Source organism: Lissotriton vulgaris, chromosome 5 (genome assembly GCF_964263255.1).
Source record: "Lissotriton vulgaris chromosome 5, aLisVul1.2, whole genome shotgun sequence".
NCBI lineage: Eukaryota > Metazoa > Chordata > Amphibia > Caudata > Salamandridae > Lissotriton > Lissotriton vulgaris.
In genome coordinates, this window is record NC_141693.1 from 1,043,952,882 (window position 1) to 1,043,976,846 (window position 23,965).

Genomic DNA, 23,965 nt, shown 5'->3' on the forward strand with positions numbered 1-23,965 from the left:
AACATGAGCGTGGTAGAATGTATTAACCAGCAAGCGGCGCGTTGTCCATTCTTACTGCGCTTGGTAAAGGAGATTGTGCTACAATGTTTAAAATGGAACGTGACTTTCAGGGCCAAACATGTGCCAGGTGTTCTTAATAATGCAGCTGATGCCCTTTCTGGCTTCAAAATGCAGGTGTTCAGGGAACAGCTTCCAGCAGCGGACCCATCGCCAGCACCTTTCCCGGTTGCTCTCTGGCGGATTGGTGCCCCAGACTACCGTACATTGTGGCATCTAGCTTAGCCCCCAGGACCAAAACAGCATACGAAGGGGCGTTCTTGTCTTACTGTACCTTCCTCGGGCATGGTTGGGAGGATAGCTGGGCACATGAGGACAGTTTTGTTGCATACCTAGAGCTGATGCACAAGGAAGGGCGCTCGGTGGCAGCCGCAAACAGGCACAGGGCTGCAGTTTCATTCTTTGCACAGGCCAAGGGCATGAGGGACCCTACGAACACGTTTGTAGTGCGCAAGGCGTTGAGGGGCTGGCGTCCAATTCAGGGACACTCGACAGATTCGAGAAAGCCCATTGGGCTGGTAAGGCTTACAGCCCTGTTGTTAGCACTCCAGGATTTCTGTAGTTCGTCTTGGGAGGTGCTGCTTTTCAAGGCGGCGTTCACGCTAGCGTTTTATGGGGCCCTGAGACTAGGCGAGCTAGTAGCCGCGTCCAAAGTTGACAAAAAGGGCGGCCTGCAAGTGGGCTGCTGTGGTGATCCATGCTGATACCATGTAGGTAACGATTCAAAGATCGAAGACCAACCAGGAGGGAAAGGGGGAAACAATAGTGCTTCACCGTGCTCGGACCAACCCTTGTTGTCCAGTCTCGCATGTGGAGGCTTTTAGGAGGCAGCGGGACGGGACGCCGGGGGGGGCACTATTGTGTCACATGGATGGTACTCCTTTGACCAGGTACCAGTTTAGGAAGATCCTGGACCTAACGGTCGCAAAATCAGGCCTGGATCCCGCAGAATTTGGCTCCCATTCTTTTAGAATTGGGGTAGCAACTGAGGCAGTGGTAAGGGGACTCCCAGCCGAAAAGGTTAAAAGGATTGGGAGGTGGTCTTCTGAGTACGTGTTGACATGTTGTGACATGGCCGGATGACTCACGCTTGTATCTCTTGGTTTTGCAGTTTCTCGAACCTGTCACGCGGGAGAGGAACTTGCCGATTGTCGGCAGAAGACAGCAGCATTGCAACAAAAGCAACAGGAAGATCGTCGGACATTAGTGACTTGGATTGTGGGCCACTCTTATGTTAGGTGCGCGAAAAGTGTATTTCTTGCAGGTGACAGGATGAGAAGGGCTGAAGAGGAGGGGTTCTCCATCTCATTCTTCGGGAGGGGAGGCCTGGGTATTAGACAGTTCAGGGATTACTTTCTGGAATTATTGTCACAGCAACCCGCCCCCCGTCAGTGGTGATACTTCACCTGTGGGAGAATGATTTGACCAAACTGGGGAGACGCATCCTGATAGATGAAATCATATCCACTGCGGGGTGGGTGTCTAGGACTTGCGCAGGTTGCACCGTAGTCTGGTTGCAACTTATTCCAGGTTGGCAGTGGCTAGGGGGGGGACTCAGTCAAGGCTGTTGTGTTTATCATACGGGTGTCCCTCATAGGACATCATACCCGGTGTGCTCGCTAATGTCCCTGCGAGGACACCGTTCCAGCAGTGAGGTTACCAGCTGATCGCCGAGCTGACTGCAGCTTCGCTCCACTTTGGAGGAGCATGCGTGTTGGTTTATGAATAAAGAAGTTAAGAACTCATGGGTGTCGAGTATTCTTAACAATACTGGCGACGAGGGGCCAACACGCATGAACCCACGAAGAGAAAAAAAAAAGGCAGTTAATGAAAGAAATTCTACTCCAATGAAAAACAAAGAGGAGGCAAGGAAAATAAAACAAACGTATTCAAGCACATAAATTTAAGAGCGACCAGCTGAAGAAAAAAAAAGAAGAAAAAGAAGCCAAAATAAACAGTGAGTGAACTGACGCGTCGGCAGAGTGTGTGAAAACATATGCGCAAAAGTTAATTTACTGGCAGCAACTAGCGGCGAAAATAAATTAAAAGAAGAAATAATCTTGTACATTGTATGAAGGAACTGAGCGCTAGAACTAAGCGTTTGTGAAGAAAATGTTTAGCTGACAAGCCAACGAACGAAACAAACGGCCGCAGCAGTTATCTGTCAAAAAGCAGCTGAGGAGAATCGGAGCCGGCTACAACGTCATCACGCCGAAACGAAATTGACGTGGCGGCCATTTTAAGTGTCAAATGAACACACATTGAACTCAGCGGTCTAGTGCACCAAAGCTAAAACGAGGAAGTAAGCGCAGAGTGCAAACACGACGCGATTGAAGCAGATCTCTACTGTACACATAGAAGTAGCTGTGCATCGAAGCAACAACAAGAACAGGAGAAAAACGGTAAATTCGAGCTAATCTAATAATTTAGAACATTTCAGCAGCTTACAGTTAATTTAAATTAGCGATTAGTAAAAGCTTATGAGGCTTTAGTACAAGCAATCTAGCTACAGAATAAGGAAGGTTATACTGGTGCAGCAGCCTGAGTATTGAAGTAACACCAAGTAAAAGAAGAAAAACAGTAAATTCAAATTAATCAAATGACATAAACCATTAAGCAGCACACAGTGACTTACAAATAGCAGGGAAAAAAACGCATATGGGGCTTTAGTAAAAACAACCTAGCTTCAGGAAAGTAAAGTTCGTACCAGTGCAGTAGTGGCAATACATCAGAAGTCATATTAGAGAAGGCATTACACATAACAATCAGTATGAGTGACTTGGCAACAGCTTGCATTTGGAATCTGTCACCCCCTGAGCCATTTCTACGTGCTGGTAGTGTACCAGTTTTAAAGTGGGAAGAGTAGAGGGACTATTTCCTCAATTATATTTCCACAATAGAAGATGATGCAGAACTGAAACCTGAAAAGAAGTACAAGATGTTAACGTACAACTTAGGTGCTGGAGGAATGAAAGTTTATAATTCCATAAACAAGAGGAGTAAATGATGGTGACGTATTCTCCAACGCTATTGATGACCTAAACGCATATTATAAACCTACAGTTTGTGTTGGGGTAGACCGAGGAAGAAACAATAGACAACTATGTATCTGCTCTAAAAGACCTAGCAATTAACTGTCGTTTCGGAGGACTATACGATGAACTAATAAGGGACCAAATAGTTATGCAAGGATCAAACGAAAACATTCAAGATAATCTTTGGGCAAAGGGGGAGTACCCACTGCAGAACATAATAGATATACCTAGGAAACCGTAACTCACAGGATGATGGGCCGAAGCAGGACTGGTAGAATGTCAAGACCGCCAGCTAAACTTAAGGGCTATATATGTGGATAGCGGAGCCTTATGCTCCCTTCCTGTTCTTGATTGTTCCATTGCTCCCCAAAGGAGGGGGATTTGTTGTGTTTATCATACGGGTGTCCCTCATAGGACACCATACCCGGTGTGCTCGCTAGTGTCCCTGCGAGGACACCATTCCAGCAGTGAGGTCACCAGCTGATAACTGTCAGGTATGACAGTTACCAGCTGATCGCCGAGCTGACTGCAGCTTCGCTCCACGTTGGAGGAGCATGCGTGTTGGTTCATGAATAAAGAAGTTAAGAACTCATGGGTGTCGAGTATTCTTAACAAAGGCGTTGAATCACTTGGTAAAGAGGATCAACCCACAGTTGGACAAATTGTTTCGAGCCCCCCGGTTGCAGACGATTCCTCATGGGTGTATTTGGGGAGAACATTTCTACCTGTGGGACATGGTACACTTGACTGAGGCTGGGAACGTCCTGTGGCCAAAATACATTTTAGCATGGCTAGAGGGATATGCGAGGGGGACATGACCTTTCTGAGGGGTAGGAAAGGGGGAGTCCAGATCGTCGGGTAACAATGCTGGCCTGTGGCGGTAAGGTCATGACCAGTGAGCAGCTATTTTAAAGTCTTAGGGGGCGGCATCATCTTTTGGAGGTGTCCGCCCAGGGTGAGGAGGGGTCACTTGCCCCTCCTAGAACTTCAGGGGCAGCTGGTAACACAAGTTAGGGCGCTCCTTCACTGGTTAAATGAAGTTCACGGGGTGGACCGAATAATTAACGGGCTCGGCTGCATGGGTGGACCGAGTAATTAACGGGCTCAGCTGCAGGGGTGGACCGGGTAATTAACGGGCTCGGCTGCAAGGGTGGACCGAGTAATTAGCGGGCTCGGCTGCAGGGGTGGACCGAGTAATTAACGGGCTCGGCTGCAAGGTTGGACTGAGTAATTAGCGGGCTCGGCTGCAGGGGTGGACTGGGTAATTAACGGGCCCGGCTGCGCATGCGCACCTGCGTAAGGGCGCAGCTTGTAAGACCTGACACCGGTTAGCGACCTTGCCATATCGCCATCAATGTTAGTATGCAAAATTTTCAGATGAGGATGTTAGATTCGGTTAGGAAACAAGCTGTATTAGAATCTTGTTAAGGCTAGCCGATCATAATTGTCGATATAAATGTATCTAAATGTTTCTGAATAATTTTGCATAAAAATGTTATATTTTGTTTAACAATTTTATTATTTTGTATCTTAATAAATACGGCCGGGGGGTTTTGCGACCCCGCCTTCCAAAGACAACTCATGTTTCGTTTCGTTGTGTTCTGGGTTGATGTGGGCATACAGGGAGAGGGGCGGTAGCCGTTGCTGACCATGTGCATTCATGTAAGGGCATGTCCTTGCGTGATCCTTTGAACTGAGCCTGCTGCACACTTTCGTTTAGACCAGGGAAAGTATGTCGACTATGGAGAACAGGATAGTTGTACCTGGGCTGAAGACTAGAACACAGAGCAGGTTGCAAATTTAGAACAGTTTCGGGTCTTTGAGGTCACAAGAGGTAGGCAGGAATAACATCCTGTTACCACTTTAAAGGTGCCTGGCAGTGCTTCGCTGTTGTAGTGATTTCAGCTCATGCTAGCTCACCACTGGGCTCTGTGTTCTTTCACTTTGTTTTTTTCATATTTCTCTGTTTCTCCTCACTTTCCCCATCTGTTAGAGAGTTTCTCCCATGGCTGGGTGTTGTACTTCTTCCGTGTTTCCATATTCCTGCTTTCAGTTACCTTTGCCTGCTCAGCCTTTTGTGTCACCTCAGCTTCCAGGGGTTCATTCCTCAAACTATATTTTGAAGGTGGTCTCATCACAGCAGCTTCTCTCTTGGCAAACAATAAGCATAACACTTTGTTCTATTACTGCTACTAATATTCCATATCCAACTTCCCGATATTGCTATATGTGTATGCTGTCTTCAAAGATGCTCATAGTGAGTACCCCTGCTGTCAACAGCCTGAACTCAGTGTAACTACTCTTTTTCCAATCCTGTCCCTTCCCAGTAGATTTTCCATCATAATATGCAACTGATAATCCACTTCAAAAGGGCATTATGGAAAATGAAAGTATTTGTAAAAGTACAAATAAAGAAAGATCCATACTAATATAATAAAGACAGAGCCCAAACCTTTGAGGCGGGTAATCTCAGGAACCACAGCACCAATCACAACACCCAATACAGCGTTGGAAAGGGCAGTTGCAGCAGAAGGACATAGGCTATGCAGACGCCCACCATATACATTTAAAAGGTAAAAGAACCGTGCCAGCAAAGTAGTCCCTTGTGGGCGTGTCTGCGTTATGCTGTGGGCGTGTGCTGGGGGCGTGACAAATGCTGGGGGGGGGTGTGGTACGTTTCGCCCTTCATGCCATGCCTCATATCGTGTGCTGTTGGCATGTGCTGGGGGCGTGGGCGTGCGCGGGGTGCGGGATTACGGAAAAAAAAGCAAGCGTTGTGCCCAATATTTCATTGTTTTTTCTTCCCAGGTTCTGTACATTTCAGGTCCGGGTGTCCACCCTGCTCCCTTTAAAAACCCCTGCACCCCATAATCATAACCCACCCTTACTTCTTAAAATACCCCAACAACCTTAAACACTAACCCATCTTAACCCTATAAATACACCCTGTACCGCAAAACCCAAACCTACCCCTGAACCCTAAAAATACCCCTGTACCCCAAAACCCAAACCTAGCCCTGAACCCTGAAAATACCCCTGTACCCCAAAACCCAAACCTAGCCCTGAACCCTAAAATACCCCTGAACCCCAAAACCCAAACCTAGCCTTGAACCCTTAAAATACCCCTGTACCCCAACACCCAAACCTAGCCCTGAACCATAAAAATAACCCTGTACCCCAAAACCCAAACCTACCCCTGAACCCTAAAATACCCCTATACCCCAAACCTAGCCCTGAACCCTAAAAATACCCCTGTGCCCCAAAACCCATACCTATCCCTAAACCCTAAAACTACCCCTGTACCCCTTAACCCAAAACTATATCTGAACCCTTAAAATACCCAAACACCCCAAAATATATACCTCAGTACCCCAAAACATATACCCTATACCGATACTTACCTTATCCAAACATTAAAAATAAAACATGCTTTTACCATTCATGCATTTACAACGAATTTCGTTGTAAATGCATGCGTGGTAACAGCATATAAAATGTAATGCCATGAGTTATAATGGCATTGCGGAGTCATGGTACTTTCGTAATGAAAGAATGCGGAAAGAAAGTTGCGGAATAATGGGGGTTTACCCTCCCCGGAAAGTACATTGGTGACACGGCGGCCCACATCTCCAGCAACATACTCCTATTTTTTCACCACCGATTTGAAAAATCCACAGGTCTCTCTCATTGATGGCCAGCACCGACATACACTTTTAGACACACCTCCCGCCACAAGTTCTAGAATTGCGAACTTAGAGCTGGGGAGCAACGTTTGAATCTCGGCATCAGCTCAACATCCTGTGATTCCAGGCAAATAGCTTTGTCTCCCCGTGCCTACCATAAATTAATGTGTTCTTCTGTAATGTAAATTGTGCTCATGCCATGTTGTCGAGTTTGCGCTATATAATATTGCAAGGAAAAAAGTAGGGAAACTCAAGTTCACACACTACTGAATGCGCACTCTTAAGTGCATCAGCAGTGCACTGTGAATCGGAGCGTTTCACCGGCCTGTCACAGATAAGAAATGCTATCAAAACGAAATCCTACAAAACAATATACTACTGGCCGGCAGCAATTCATACCCGGAAAACGTCGGGACGGGCTGCTAGTTCTATATACAACTGGAAAAAGATAGTTCTTGTCAAAATGCGGATCTATATTAATATAGCTGCCTCAAAAACCTAGGGCTTTTGCACCAATGAGTTCAGACGTTGTACTGAAAATGGCCTATTTTGCATTTCTGTTTTCAAACATTTTTGCAGAGTGAACCCCATAACTCCCGTCGTGAGTAATGTACTTGCTTGGCACTTTATAAAATTACTAGAACAATTCATAAGAGCTGATACAGAAGTATGCACATTGTAACATTTTAGCAATTGATTTTGAAAAAGTGTACTGTAAAATACGCAGTTTTGCCACTTTATTAAAAGAAAAAAACTGGAGAAGAGACACCTCTTCTCCCAAAACCTTATTTGAAATGCATTGATCTAGCAACATGCTATAAGTCCATACTAATATAATAAAGATAGAGCCCAAACCTTTGAGGCGGGTAATCTCAGGAACCACAGCACCAATCACAACACCCAATACAGCGTTGGAAAGGGCAGTTGCAGCAGAAGGACATAGGCTATGCAGACGCCCACTATATACATTTAAAATCTAAAAGAACCGTGCCAGCAAAGTAGTCCTTTGTGGGCGTGTCTGCGTTGTGCTGTGGGCGTGTGCTGGGGGGCGTGACAAACGCTGGGGGTGTGTGGTACGTTCCGCCCTTCATGCCATGTCTCATATTGTGTGCTAATCCCACCCTGCTCCCTTTACATACCTTCACCCCATAATCATAACCCACCCTTACTCCTTAAAATACCCCAACACCCTTAAACACTAACCCATCTTAACCCTATAAATATTCCCTGTACCCCAAAACCCAAACCTAGCCCTGAACCCTTAAAATACCCCTGTACCCCAAAACCCAAACCTACCCCTGAACCCTAAAAATACCACTGTACCCCAAAACCCAAACCTAGCCCTGAACCCTAAAATACCCCTGTACCCCAAAACCCATACCTATTCCTAAACCCTAAAACTACCCCTGTACCCCATAACCCAAAACTATATCTGAACCCTTAAAATACCCAAACACCCCAAAACATATACCTCAGTACCCCCAAAACATATACCCCTATACCCATACTTACCTTATCCAAACATTTAATAAAAACATGCTTTTACCATTCATGCATTTACAACAAATTTCGATGTAAATGTATGCCTGGTAAAAGCATATAAAATGTAATGCCATGCGTTATAATGGCATTGCGGAGTCATGGTACTTTCGTAATGAAAGTATGTGGAGTGATGGTATGCAGAAAGAAAGTTGCGGAATAATGGGTGTTTACCCTCCCCCGGTAAGTACATTGGTGGCACGGCGACCCACATCTCCAGCAACATACTCATATTTTTTACCACCCATTTAAAAAATGCGCAGGTCTCTCTCATTGATGGCCAGCACCGACATACACTTTTAGACACACCTCCCGCCACAAGTTCTAGAATTGCGAACTTTAGAGCTGGGGAGCTACGTTCGAATCTCGGCATCAGCTCAACATCCTGTGATTCCAGGCAAATCGCTTTGTATCCCCGTGCCTACCACAAATGAATGTGTTCTTCTGTAATGTAAATTGTGCTCATGCCATGTTGTGGAGTTCGCGCTATATAATATTGCAAGGAAAAATAAAGTAGTGAAACTCGAGTTCACACACTACTGAACGCGCACTCTTAAGTGCATCAGCAGTGCACTGTGATTCGCAGCGTTTCACAGTCCTGTCACAGACAAGAAATGCTATCTAAACGAAATCCTACAAAACAATATACTACTGGCTGGCAGCAATTCATACCCGGACAACGTCGGGACGGGCTGCTACTCTGTCAATAAAGTGCTGGCCTGGAAAACAATCTGTCCTTCACCACCCCTTGTTGTAAATATTTTTGTCCACCCTAAGCGTGGAAGGGTTTTCTCAGATGTGAGACCCTTGCTCATTGCACCATCAGGATTCAAGCAAACCGGGCCGAAGACGGCTGTAATGCCAGAAACCGGTCCCCGGGAGCTTGTTTCCTTCCCAGTGTAAGAATTGGCTTTTGTAGTTTGGTTTGCCCTGTTCCCATCATGCACTGGGACAGGAACAGACTAATTTGCATACAGCCAGGTTCTGAAACTGGGATGGTGCAGTGAGCTAAAAAACGGTGTTGGATCTAGCCCTGATCTCTTGACTGGGTGAGAGCTTTCTGCTTAATTCAGAGACTCTGTCCTTCACCACCCCTTGTTGTAAATATTTTTGTCCATCCTAAGCGTGGAAGGGTATTCTCAGATGTGAGACCCTTGCTCATTGCACCATCAGGATTCAAGCAAACCGGGCCGAAGACGGCTGTAATGCCAGAAACCGGTCCCCGGGAGCTTGTTTCCTTCCCAGTGTAAGAATTGGCTTTTGTAGTTTGGTTTGCCCTGTTCCCATCATGCACTGGGACAGGAACAGACTAATTTGCATACAGCCAGGTTCTGAAACTAGGATGGTGCAGTGAGCTAAAAAACGGTGTTGGATCTAGCCCTGATCTCTTGACTGGGTGAGAGCTTTCTGCTTAATTCAGAGACTCTGTCCTTCACCACCCCTTGTTGTAAATATTTTTGTCCACCCTAAGCGTGGAAGGGTATTCTCAGATGTGAGACCCTTGCTCATTGCACCATCAGGATTCAAGCAAACCGGGCCGAAGACGGCTGTAATGCCAGAAACCGGTCCCCGGGAGCTTGTTTCCTTCCCAGTGTAAGAATTGGCTTTTGTAGTTTGGTTTGCCCTGTTCCCATCATGCACTGGGACAGGAACAGACTAATTTGCATACAGCCAGGTTCTGAAACTGGGATGGTGCAGTGAGCTAAAAAACGGTGTTGGATCTAGCCCTGATCTCTTGACTGGGTGAGAGCTTTCTGCTTAATTCAGAGACTCTGTCCTTCACCACCCCTTGTTGTAAATATTTTTGTCCACCCTAAGCGTGGAAGGGTATTCTCAGATGTGAGACCCTTGCTCATTGCACCATCAGGATTCAAGCAAACCGGGCCGAAGACTGCTGTAATGCCAGAAACCGGTCCCCGGGAGCTTGTTTCCTTCCCAGTGTAAGAATTGGCTTTTGTAGTTTGGTTTGCCCTGTTCCCATCATGCACTGGGACAGGAACAGACTAATTTGCATACAGCCAGGTTCTGAAACTGGGATGGTGCAGTGAGCTAAAAAACGGTGTTGGATCTAGCCCTGATCTCTTGACTGGGTGAGAGCTTTCTGCTTAATTCAGAGACTCTGTCCTTCACCACCCCTTGTTGTAAATACTGGAAAACAATCTGGGCCGCACCTCCTCTCCCCCCTCACATTTTCCTTGGTATATATAGAACCTGGTCCAGGTTATGATTGGGGGCAAAAGGTGAACTGTTGCTGTTGTGTTCTGACTTCATTATTGCATTAAAAATCAATTGTCTGGTCAGTCAGTAAGAAGGAATCTTGAGGGTTCATTTCAGTTTTGATTGGCAGCAGGAAATCTGTTAGCCATCTTTTGTCCAGGAAATTTCATTTTTACACCAACTTTTAGCTCTTAACATCTCTTCGGCTACGAGAACTTTTTTGCTAGATAAAAAGCTTCTATTGGATGCTGTATTCATTAATCACATGAATAGTTGAATTGAGCACTTTTTGGAAATTAATTGCGGCTGGACCTCCTGTGGCTATGTGTGGGATGCCTTAAAAGCCGGGTTTAGGGGGGAAGCTCTGAGTTACACAGACAGAGGCAATTGAAGCTAGCGGTGCAAGATTTATATATGAAACTTAAAGTAACGGAAGACAATCTAGTGCAGTAAATACTGGCAGGCAGTGACATCACGGGAGTACAAACCGATGTTGCCCGATGTAAGGCAAATGTTAATTTTTATTGGAGCGTCCTACAAATATTCACTTCTCGTTTGTTTGAATTATTTTATAGTAAACACAGAACTTTTATTTCTGTTTGTCTTACACGTTTAATTTCTTTTTTTTAACGCTCTTAGGTGAGAAAAAGTGAATTGACCAAAAACAACAAGAAATGGAATCCGCGAAATCATTACTTCATTTACTTTGGGAATAAACATTCACCTTGCAACATGTCAAACACACATCTCTTTTGGTGGGAAACTACATGAGGACACAAAATGTAGCATGAGTGCTGTCGCCGGAGGGTCACTGTTGCCTGTACTGCTGGGACATTGTTTTATTTCCTGAACAAACCTTCACGGTTCTGAAGCCTTCATGACCAGCTCTTACCCTTCCCAGCAATGGCGCATGCTTTTGACTCTGTACGAAGGGAAATGACCAATGCCACGCACCATAGGAATGCATCTGCTGATGGAAGCACAGCAACGAAACATTTACTAAGGAAACAGCACAGGCAGGTGAATGGCCACTCCAGGAGATTGCGGGCATCCTCGCCCATGGGAAGAGTCATTCTCATAAACTCCCCTTTGGAAGGTAAGACTGCATTTCAGAGCATGATATTGGGTGGAGTGTGATATTGCATGTGAGTGGGACGATTTATGCCCTGAAATACAGACTGTAAAAGCCGCTCTTATTCATAGTGCAGTCGTTATGGAACACCACCACAATCTGCTCCGTGGCAGCTTTATTGTCTGAACACAGACAATACCTGTGTTTGGGCTGCCTTTGCATGCAGGTATTGCAAAAGAAAGCCTGAGACACATGGCTCTCCACATCTATTCTGTCAACAGCTAATCAGATAGGTCCTAAATCTGAGTCCTTTTCTTATTCGTTGGTCGGAGGAAATTGCTGAAAATATGTTTTTTGTGTTTTTATGGGTCCACCGTGCAGCTGATCATAATAGAGCCCTATGTCATAATCATTCTGACTGGCTGCTGGCTGGCAATTCAAAGGTCCGTGACACAGACTACCCGTTACTTGTGGGTGTGCAATCTCACAGAGGTTTGTGGTGTTCTGCAGGAATCGCCTGCTTTTTTTTCCAGAACGAAAAAGTAAATTTCAGAAACCGTGGATCCACTTCTGCTTCCTGCAAACTAAAGAGAATGCACAGCCACTGCTGTACAGATGTTAAATTAATCCTTATAATATTCCCATACTCTGCTTAATGCATAAACTCTCTGTACTTCATCTATACTTAGTAAAAAACAATGTTTGGCTGTAACTTAACATGGCCTACTTTTGTCACTCTTGTTTTAAAACATTCTGTGGAAAGCACCTGTTGAATGTAACTCTGCTCCAGACTTATCTGTTGCCTTTATGACAAAGTGATACCAAAGGGGATGATCGACGGAGCTTTTGAGCAAATCAAACACTCACCCCCAGTCAACTGATCTGGGTTTAATCCATCCCCATTCTTTAGCTCACTCCATCACCCCAGTTCAGACATGGCCATATGCAAATCAGTCTGACCCTGTGCCTCATGGGAACAGTCCAGCCCGAACTGCCAAGCCATGTCTTCCCTGGACCAGAAACAAGCATCCTGGGACCGGTTTCGGATTCATAATCCTCATCCGCCAGGCTATCCTGAATCCAGTGGTAGAGTGAGCAAGGGACCCAAGTCTGGGCATACCCTGCCAACTAAGGGCGAACAAAGCGATACCAAAGGGGATGATGGACGGAGCGTTTGAGCAAATCAAACATCCACCCCCAGTCTGGGATGCCAAAAAAACGGTCCTAGGAAGCTTGTTTCCGGTCCAGGGAAGGCATGGCTTGGCAGTTCGGGCTGAACTGTTCCCATGAGGCACAGGGTCAGACTGATTTGCATATGGCCATGTCTGAACTGGGGTGGCAGAGTGGGCTAAAGAACGGTGATGGATTAAACCCAGATCTGTTGTCTGGGTGTGAGTTTTTGATTGGTTCAGATGCTCCGTCCATCACCACCCCCTTTTGTACTGCTTTGTCTGCCATAAATTGGCAGGGTATGCTCAGACGTGAGTCCCTTGCTCACTTTGCCACTGGATTTAAGCAAGCCTGGCTGAAGACGGCTGGAATGCCAGAAACGGTCCTAGGAAGCTTGTTTCCGGTCCAGGGAAGGCATGGCTTGGCAGTTCGGGCTGGACTGTTCCCATGAGGCACAGGGTCAGACTGATTTGCATATGGCCATGTCTGAACTGGGGTGGCAGAGTGGGCTAAAGAACGGTGATGGATTAAACCCAGATCTGTTGTCTGGGTGTGAGTATTTGATAGGTTCAGATGCTCCGCCATCACCACCCCCTTTTGTACTGCTTTATGACAAAGTGGCCCCTACTATGCTTGTTCCTAGTCATGTCTCTTACTTCCCGCTGTACTGTGTACATTCTCTGTAGTGAAACCCATTCACTCGACCCATAGCCCAAAAAACTGCTACTGTATGTGCTTTAGAAACATTCTGGGATGTTTTGTGCTTCAGCAATGCAGGTATTAAACCTATGTATATGAAGGGAAATTGTGGTTGCTACAGAATTCCTATCGGGCAAAGTGTTTACCCTTGCTAATTCTCAAGTGCGATCAACAAAAAATGTGATGAACTAAAATTATGTTTTGATTTGCACAAACTATAATGGCAATTCATGTATAACCTGTCTGCTCAGGGACACGTGACATATTTGCCTTTTAGAGATAAAGAGAGAAAGATGTCATGAAATGTTGGAAAGGGGGATTTGGAACTAAGTCCAGTGGGCTATCCATATGTTGATCTCTCTTAACTAGTTGGCTGCTAGCGCTGCCCCTGCTGCTGCTAAACCCTCTTTTGGATATTTGGGTATGTTCATGCTTAAACCTTCAAACCTTTTTTTCCCCAAAAGGTATTCATGCTAAATGTGCATTCCTTTTTTCCAGCGTCCTGGGGATTTGAAAGGTAGTCAGGGTTTGTAGATTCTCATGGAGAAAACCATGAAAATAGATAAATTATGTGTATTTAGATTTTTTGGGGGAAAAGTGCTGTGGAAGTAAGCATACATCTTTTATTTTGTTTATAAACTGTATCAACAAAATGTTTGCTGTACTAGGGTCACTGTGTTGCCAATATTTAGGAACAAGCAGGGTTGTATAAAAAAAAATGTTACCACTGATTTCGCAGTTTTCTAAGAGGTAGCCCATTTTTCAATTTTTTTTGTGATTTTAACCTACTTTCAGTTGATGGAGAAAACCAATGTGACACCCACACACAGTTGATTCCAGAATGCTACATATTTCTGAAAAGTAGACACAATTCTGAATTAAGCAAGGGGTCTTTTGTGTAGATTCCTCAAACTTTTCTCAATTAATCTATTGAAAATGAACATGAGGAGAAATAAATAGCCATTCTTACCGCTTTTTCAGTAATTGTTTTGCCACAATGGCTGATTTGCAAAAGCAATATACCATTACATCCAACAGACCTTTCTGGTCTTGGCTTTATATCTGGTTTGTAGGTTGTCCAAAACATTCAATACCCATAGCCAAAAACATAGCTGCACCACATAATAACCGACTATACAGCAGATCACCTGGTAAAATATGAGCTAAAAATGGGTATGAAGGAAACTTAAGTATTTATTAAATCTGCATAAGATACTGGATTTAGAAACCATGCTTATTTTCAAAACCTCTGAATTTGTGGTTACCCATACTATCTTGTGATTCAGAGCATTTTGCAAAATGTTCTCTTTCTTGCACACCAGCTTACATTTGGGAGCCACAAATGCAGAGAAATCCACTTGGTAATAACAAATGTTTGACGATTCTGTGCTCCCATATGCCTTCTAATAAAGAAAAATGGTACCCCACTTGAATGGCTGGGCCTAGTGCCTGTGAAACGAAATAGCTCAAAACACAACCTGAATATTTCCCATTTCGCTCACCAAGAACAATGCTTTTTGTTTACACTGTGGGTAGCGACTGAATTAAAACTCTAGCTTAGAAAGAAACCTAGGGAAACCTATCGACCCTAGAAGTTTCTAAAAACTAGACACACGGTAGAGTCCAGGTTGGTGTGACTTGTGCAGATCTCACAATGTTTTCTCAGCCAGAAGCCCTTGCAAGCCTCAAATTTTGGCTTAAACAATCATTTTCCTTATATTTTTGTGATGGAAAGTTCTGGAATCTGTATGAATCCACACATTTTCTACCACCCAGCATTTCCACATGTCTCCTGATAAAAAAAGATATCCCTCTTGTATGGGTAGGCTTGGCACCTGCGACATGAAAGGGTCCAGAACTCGGCATGGACAGATAACATTTTCTACTCAAAACGGAAACTTTCTTGCAGTATGGGTAGCTGTGAATGTGGACCTTGGCTCATCCACCTCACAGGGTAAGCTAAGCACTGAGACATTTTTGAAAATGTATACACCTGGGGAGTCCAGGGTGGTGTCCCATGACGCTTTCATAACACAAAGCCCTTTCAAGCCTCAAATTCAAGTTAAAAACACACATTGTCCTTGCCTTTCTGTAATTGAAAGTGCCAGAACTTTCAGAGACTCATAAGGTTCCTACCACCCAGCGTTCCCACACTTGTCCTGATAAAAACAATGCCAAACATCTTAGTGACCACACTGTCATCCGCTCCGATCCAACATATTACACATTTTGCCCATATAATGATTACACTGGACACATTTGTTTATGGGTAAAGAACTGCTGCAGGTTTATTTTCATACAACAAAAGTATGACGTTCGTGGGTTATCTTACGGGCGATCCAGGGCAGGCAGCCCCTCACTGCCCCGCCCGCCTAATGAGCCAGCCAACACGGTGGGTCGACCCCCGGACAGTGCAGCACCTTTGTAGATCCCTTTCCGGATCACGTGATCGTGTCTTATACTCCCGCCCCTTTCAGGGCAGAGCGGTATGGCACACCCCCGGTTGGTCAGGCCCCCCAACCGCCTGAAGGACTAACTGGGCGCCGTCGCGGTTTTCCCGGAACCTCCTGCGGCTCCAGGTCTTTGGCTCAGGCACCCTTACTGTGTCAGGCAGAGGTACCCTTACTGTACCCGTCTGCCTCCAGATCGCCCTGTAACTCCGCCTGCAACACAAGAAAAAACATTAAAACATTCCATATGCGTGCCGCCTGCCCAGCTTCTGGGTACGAGGATAGGGTGGGTGCAGCGCTGCAGGCGGGCAGAGATCAGTAACAGAGGCTGCTCTGGAGGTGGCTTGGGCATAAGCACCCAGCACGCCCCCATAGGAGCGCCCTCCCCCGGAAGTGCGTCACTGGTTTCCCCTGGGGGAGGGACTGGTGAGGCTCCCGGGGCCTCCCCTCTTAGCCCTGAAGGAAGGGGGGGAGGCTCTGACTAATGGCCACCAGGGGGGCTGCCCTGCTGATGTTCCCCTGCGTGGGACGCTGGCAGCGTCATAGTGCCCACACTGTCATCTGCTCCCACCCAACATATTACACATTTTGCCCATATAAGGATTACACTGGGCACATTGTTTATGGGTAAAGAACTGCTGCAGGTTTATTTTCATACAACAAAAGTATGACGTTCGTGGGTTATCTTACGGGCGAAAATAGGGCAGGCAGCCCCTCGCTGCCCCGCCCACCTAATGAGCCAGCCAACACGGTGGGTCGACGTCCGGACAGTGCAGCACCTTTGTAGATCCCTTTCCGGATCACATGATCGTGTCTTATACTCCTGCCCCTTTCAGGGCGGAGCGGTATGGCACACCCCCGGTTGGTCAGGCCTCCCAACCGCCCGTGGACTAACGGGGCGCCGTTGCGGTTTTCCCGGAACCTCCTGCGGCTCCAGGTCTTTGGCTCAGGCACCCTTAATGTGCCAGGCAGAGGTACCCTTACTGTACCAGTCTGCCGCAGAGGTACCCTTACTGTACCCGTTTGCCTCCAGATCGCCCTGTAACTCCGCCACAACTCTGGAGGAGACTAACGTCGACGACAGAGCTCCCCCATCTCTGAGTGTCTCACTGGAATCCTGCAGCTTCAAGTGCATCTTGCACATCCAACAGGAACATATCCATCCCAACCTTGGACAAGTACACCCCATCTTTCTCATAATAACCTTCAAATTTCTCCTGGATCCATGCATGCCTGATGAATCCAAAGCCTCTCTGTGCCATGAACTTCTGCATAGACCTGTTGACTCTCTTACGTGAATGTTCTACTGCAGCTGTGGATCTCGCCCCCCTCCACTCCAGACGAGGAACGATCTCTGACCACCATAGCTCGCAAGACCCAAGTCTATTGCTGATTGCCACGATTTCGGTTTGCATGGACTGTATCAGTGCCCTCCTCCCCTTGGTGACCAAGTCATTGCCCCCCAAGTGGATGATAAGGACATTGGGCGGGGATCCCCCTAATGCAAGGCGTTGCTCTATACTGTTCCTTGCGCTGCTCCATTTCATCCCCGGGGAGCCCATCCATACAAACTGCGTCCGAGCGAACCCCCAGGTCCAATTCTTGTGTGCTGCCCACTGTTCCAACCTGGCAACGTATGAATGTCCCAGCAACCACACTTGACAGCCTGCTGAATAAAAAGGTGGAGGACGTCAATTTATCACAAATGGTTTAATCGTTTGAACACTGCACACAATAAGTAACGCAAAGTATTAATGCTCACAACACACATATTTACACCTCATTGCCTGGTACCTCTAGGGGCGAATGTACCGTTGAAAACAATTCGAATGCCAACGCCCCACGCCCTTAACACCTTCTGGCCCCATACCTGCCTGGAATGCAGCCGTGGCTGCGCCTATTCTGAAAGAGTGACTTGAAAATTTCCTCCCTGCCCCTGTGAGACCGGCCTTGGCCAAGGCGGCCGCCATGATGCGATTCAGCTGGAACCTGCATGTATAAGGAAGTGCCCTGGATTTGCTGGTCTTATTTTCAAGTATTCCCTAACTGTGGTGACCAGGCAGTATCTGGGGTCCCCCAACACTTGCAGCACTACAGTCGTGCCCCGCCCGCCCTGCCTGGTCTGTCTTTGATCTCCGGATGCAGAGCGCCAGTGTACCCATCGCACAAACATCCAGTATGTCCAATGCCGCCCCTGAATTGTCTGTCTTTGATTTGGCGACAAGCTCACTCACCCTGAAAGCCCCGAAAAAAGCTGTCTTGAAAAGCCTAGCCTCGAAAGGGGAGTTAGTAACCTGTGGTACAGCTTCTATCATGTACTGCAGGGCTGGAAAATCTATAGGTGCCCTGGTGTCAGGAGTCTTTACCTCGTCCCTGACCCACCCCTTCAGTGCCGCCCTACCTTAAATGAGCCAGTGGGGTTGTATCCCCCGTTGAGCTTGGTGTCATGCCTCAGGGCAGCCAGGTGGCCACAAACCCATGAATGGCTCTTGCCGGTTTCCGTAGCCCAAACCACAAAGACCTCCACCTGTTCTTCCAGTACCATTGCCTTGGCTTTTAAAGACTCTATCACTGTCCTAAATGTCTGCAACTGTGACCCATATTTCTTCCTTGTTGCAGAAGCCAGGGAGCGCTCACCCATCCTCTTCAGTCGCCCCCCCACCGTATCAGTCGCCATAGGGATGCCGGGAATGGTGTCATCGCCGCCCTCGCCCGCGGCCAGCCCTCTCGGAAACTGAGCCACTGAAAGCGAGAGAGAGCATCAGCTGCCACATTCTTCACACCCTCAATGTGTCGTGCCCTAAACTCAATGTTGCTGCGCAAACCCACCCTGACCAATTCTCTGAGCAAACTCAAAACCAGGGGGCATGTGGCTGTTAGCCCATTTATTGCCTGAACTACGGCCATGTTATCCGACCAGAACACCACCTTCCTGTTGCCCAATTTTTCCTTTTCCGGCCATAAGTGGAGTGGGACTATAATGGGAAAGAGCTCTAGGACTGTGATGTTTGAGGTTATCTTCTTCTTCCGCCAAGCATTCAGCCACCGCATCGCACACCACTCTTCTCCCAAGATAACACCAAAGCACTCCCTACCTGACGCGTCAGAAAAAAGGCAGAGTTCCTGGCTACCCGCCCAAGGGGCCCTCCAAATGATAGTCCCATTAAACTGCTCTAAGAAATCTGCCCACATCTCTAGGTCTGCCCTCAGCCCGGGACCAAGACAAACCAAATGATGCTTCTTACTTATGTTGGCTGTGGCCTTTGCTAACCTGAGTGAAAACACCCTGCCTGCTGGTATGACGCGAGCAGCAAAGTTCAGTTTGCCCAAGAAGCTCTGGATCACCCCCAAGGTCGCTTTATCCTTGCCCAACAGTGCCTGAATGTCCTGCCTCAGATCCTGGACCTTGTCAGCAGGGAGCCTAGATTCGCCCTTGATGGTGTCCAGCTCGATGCCCAAAAAGGTCAGGACCTGCGCAGGACCCTCGGTCTTACCTGGGGCCAGGGGAACCCCGTGTTGTCCCACCATTGTCTCAAAGGCCCGCAGACCCTCTGCACACTCTTGCGTTCCTACTTGACCAAAGAACAGAAAGTCATCCAGGTAATGCATCACTTGTGTTATGCCATGAGTAATAGACAGGGCCCATTGTAGGAATGAGCTGAAAGCCTCGAAGTAGGCACACAAGACTGCACAACCCATTGGCATGCAGCGGTCAAAGAAGAACTCCCCTCCCCATTTAAAACCTAGCAGGTGTTGACTGGAGGGGTGAACAGGCAGGAGGCGGAAGGCTGATTCGATGTCCGCCTTTGCCAGTCACGCCCCCTTCCCCGTCCTTTTCACCATATCTATGGCCATGTCCAGCGAACAGTAAGACACTGAACAGGCCCCTTCCTCCAGCCAATGGTTCACAGAGTTACCCTCGGGGTAGGACAGTTGGTAAATCAGCCGGTATGCACCTGGCTGCTTTTTTGGCACAACTCCCAGTGGTGAAACCAAGAAATGATCAAGTGGGGGGTTAGGGAATGGGCCAGCCACCCTCCCCAAGGCCCTCTCCTTACTGATTTTTTTCACTGACCACCCCAGGAAGTTCCCTGGCTGATTTTAGGTTCAAGGCATCCCTACAACCCAAAGGACCTTTGTATGGTATCCTGAAACCATCTATAAAACCCTCTGCTAGTAGTAACCTCTCTTTGTCAAGGGGATACAACCTGATTAGTGGATGAATGTTCTGCAGGATGATGGAGGAGAAACCCTTGCTATTCCCAACTGGCTGCTTACAAATGTCTGTTGTAAAGGGGGCACTATTGTCAGTCAACGTTGAGATCCAACCCGTATTGCTGCCCTCTCTAGCGTGGGACGTCTGTTCTGTTTGCCAGGGCGGCGGGGGGCAAACCTTGGCTGGCAGTGCAGGAGATGGCTGAATGCTGGGCACCGCACTTGCTGCAGCTGTGTGTGAACTTGCAAGCCCTCCCCCAGGTGCACCCCCCCTCCCCATTGAACAGCCTGCATGTCTCTGAATTGAAACGCTTGGGCCCAGCCCTCTGGCCCCTCCCCTGGCCGCCTCTAAAGGACTGTTTGAAAGGTCATCTGGGAAACTGCTCCCCTTTCTTGCTCTCTACCTCGCCCTGCGCCCTGTATGTTGTCTCCTCTTCGTTGGTGGACCTGCACATGTGTTGCACCCAGAGCTGAATCTCTATCTGATCCCACCCTAAATCCGGGCATATGGCCATTCTCTTGCGAAAATCCGGATCATAGTAAAACCAACACATTCCTCCTGACCATTTTGCTTCTTGCTGGATGGTGCTCGCATATTGCATCAAGGCCTCGCTTTGGTCGGGGAACGTCTGTACCACTACTGCCCCTAAAATATTGAACGCCGCTGTCCAATTTTCTAACGTTTTTTCCGGTCACCTCTGATACCTAACTTTTTTCTCATCTTCCTTTCCCCCCCATCTTTCTTGTATCTGCGCCTGCCGTTCCATGCATCAACAGTGTCAGGATATCTATGTATTCACGCCTCCATATCTCTTCTTTCGCTGCCAGCGGTACTTGCCATGCCAATGTACAACGGCTCGAAGCCAGTGGTGCTTGCGTGACTAATAGCCGCGGTGTCCCTCCCGTGACCACATTGACCACCTCCCCCTGGCCATGGGTGTTCCCAGTTGAGCCGGGCTGTGTCACTTCAGTTACCACACTCGTGACTTGTGTGCTGATGCTAGGCAACACAATGTTGCTGGTTTGGGCGGCGGGCCCTATCAGCTGGTTGGCAGCGGATACTGTGGTTAGTGCGGCCGGCATGGTATTTACAGCAGTCCCTGCCTGGATGTCCCAGTGGCTGGCCCAGCAAATGCCCCCTCACAAACTTGCACACCCGTTACATCTGTGGCCTGACCCGCCCGTACTTGCAGCACCGGTGCCGCCGCTGGGAGGTTAAGTGGCAACACCTGTGGTAACGCCGCCATAGAATCCAATCGCTTTTGAAAGACTGACATTAGACCCAACATTTCGTCCATCGCCTTACCCATTTGAGCCAAGTCAGTCAGGCCTGTGGCCGAGTCCTGCACCACAACTGGTGCGTTCAATGGCTCAGAGGCCTGGGTGGCGGGGGGCGGTTTCGCTTTTGCCGGAGGTGCCTCGGCCGGAAAATCCTTGCGGGTCTGCTTGCGATTACGCTTGGACCTCCACGGCTCCTGGGTCGAGGGGCCCGCCGCGTCGTCCGGTGGGGTGACAGCTACGACTCCCGAGTTCTCCTGTCTGCACGCCTCAATAAATCCTTTCACCTACACTGGTCCCTTTGCCTTGGTCATGGCCATGAATTCCTCCCACAGCTCATCCTACGGCGTGCCTTGTTGTGATTCGTCCACACAGGTCACTTGGGTGAACAACAGAACGGGGGTCCCGAGTCCGTCCATCCGAAGTTGGCTTCTACCCTTGCGGGTCCCTACGGGTGAAAAAGTATATGAATGCGTGCGCAACCCCAGTCTAGGGCTGCCTCATGGCTGCACTGCCGAACTCTCGCACCATCCCCTTCCACCAGACCCGCACACCCCGCGCCCCCCAGGTCACCGTACCACGCTTTATACCTGGTTTCTGATTATTTTTTCGCAGAACTGTCAAGCCGGCCGTTCGTTTTCTGCCGACGGTGTAGTGACTGACCTGAAATGAGAAGGGAAAATTTCAACAAAGCTTTACTACCCTTTTTCTGGGCCCTGTGCCACCCACTGGTTGGGGTACTATTGCGTAAAAGTAAAGACTGTACATCCTCGGCTTCCTTTCACCAATATTTAGAGTAAATCCTATCCCAACCCCTTATGCGCACTTAAGGGACCTTGCACACCCAGCAGTCGGTTTTCGCAGAAGCCAAGGCCTCCCTAAGCGCACCTCCCCTAATGACTAGCACCATTGAAGGCGTGTACTGGTACAAGCAGGCGGGTAGACAGAGCCAAAGCGTACTTATTCTGTATTATTCCCAGGTGTCCAGCAACATTTACCAGCGTGAAGAACTCTTTCTGTTTTGGCGTAATGGTGGTCGCGTGCCCAGACAGTGGGGGAACCCCTGCGTATTTAATAAATGGGGAACGGGAGCCCGCCCCGCCTCCACGTGCTGCTCTCTTTACGGGGCTCCCTAGCGAGAGATGGAGTCCCGACGCATTAAAGTTATGGAGGATGGGAGCCCACCCCGCCTGCACATGCCCCGCCCTTTACGGGGCTCCCTTGCGTGGGAGGGAGTCCTGACGCATTGAAGTTATGGAGGATGGGAGCCCACCCCGCCTGCACATGCCCGCCCTTTACGGGGCTCCCTTGCGCGGGAGGGAGTCCCGACACATTGAAGTTCTGCAGAAGAGAGGGCGCCCGATGCCCGCATAGTGGAAGACTGGAGCCCACCTCGCCTCCAAGAGCTGTGACCTTTTTCGGTGCACTCCGATGATAGGGGGCCGGATGCCTCTAACATGGAGGACGGGAGCCCACCCCACCTCAGCGTGCCGCGACCGATGCGGGGCTCCCCTGAAGCGTGGGAGCCCAGATGTATTTCTTCATGGAGGACGGGAGCCCCCCCAGCCTCCATGCGCCCGAGCGTTGCGGGGCTCCAATGGAGAGCGGGAGCCCCGTTGCCTCACCGCTGGAGGACGGGAGCCTACCCCGCCTCCTTGTGCCGCGATTGTAGGGGTGATGGGGGTGGGGGGGCTTTTCTGCAAAGCAGGCGGCCCGATGCATGAAACGGCAGACGGGAGCCCACCCCGCCTCCACGTGCTGCGCTCGTCGTGGGGCTCCCCTGTAGAGAGGGAGCCCCGATGCACGGCACGGAGGACGGGAGCCCACCCCGCCTCTAAATGCTACGAACGCCGCCGGGCTCCCCTGAAAAGAGGGAGCCCAAATGCACGGCACGGAGGACGGGAGCCCGCCCCGCCTCCACGTGCTGCGATCGTTGCTGGGCTCCCCGGTAGCGAGGGAGCCCCGATGCACTAAACGGAGGACGGGAGCCCACCCCGCCTCCACGTGTCGCAATCCTTGCGGGGCTCCCCTGAAGAGAGGGAGCCCGATGTACTAAAAGGAGGACGGGCGCCCGTCCCGCCTCCGCGTGTCGCAATCTTTAAAGGGCTCCCCTGAGCGAGGGAGCCCCGATGTACGAAATGGAGGATGGGAGCCCACCCCGCCTCCACGTCCCCGATCGCCGCGGGGCTCCCCTGCTAGGTAGGGAGCCCCGATGTCCTCGTAATAGAGGACGGGAGCCCACCCTGCCTCGGCCTGCCCCTTTAGAACCATGCAGGGGGGTGGGCGAAAGGAATGGGACAAGGGGGAGAGGCAAGTGTTGCTGCGTCGAGAGCTAATACTCAGGAAGGGGGGATGATCGAGCACCCGATCCCCTGTGCAGCCCTCTGGTTCCCCCTTCCCACCGCCCCGACCGCGCTCATGCCAACCCGCCAAGGCCCCGCCTGCCCGCACGCAAAATCCCGCAATCTGGCCAACTCTCCCCCCTGTGGTATCCTACCACAGGCCCCTGTGCAACCTGGGCTTAACCCAGGGACGGGGCAGGGGGGGAGG

General features: G+C 48.9%; 1 protein-coding gene across 1 annotated transcript in view; it reads left to right on the top strand.

The window, feature by feature from the left end:
- The window catches only part of PDZD7 (PDZ domain containing 7), a 721,728-nt gene that overhangs the window by 79,817 nt on the left and 617,946 nt on the right, over positions 1–23,965 (top strand). Inside the window, exon 2 of the mRNA XM_086922676.1 lies at positions 11,171–11,627. Within this exon, the coding sequence (XP_086778802.1) occupies positions 11,435–11,627 (193 nt within the window). The 5' untranslated portion in view covers positions 11,171–11,434. The remainder of the gene's footprint in view (positions 1–11,170; positions 11,628–23,965) is intronic.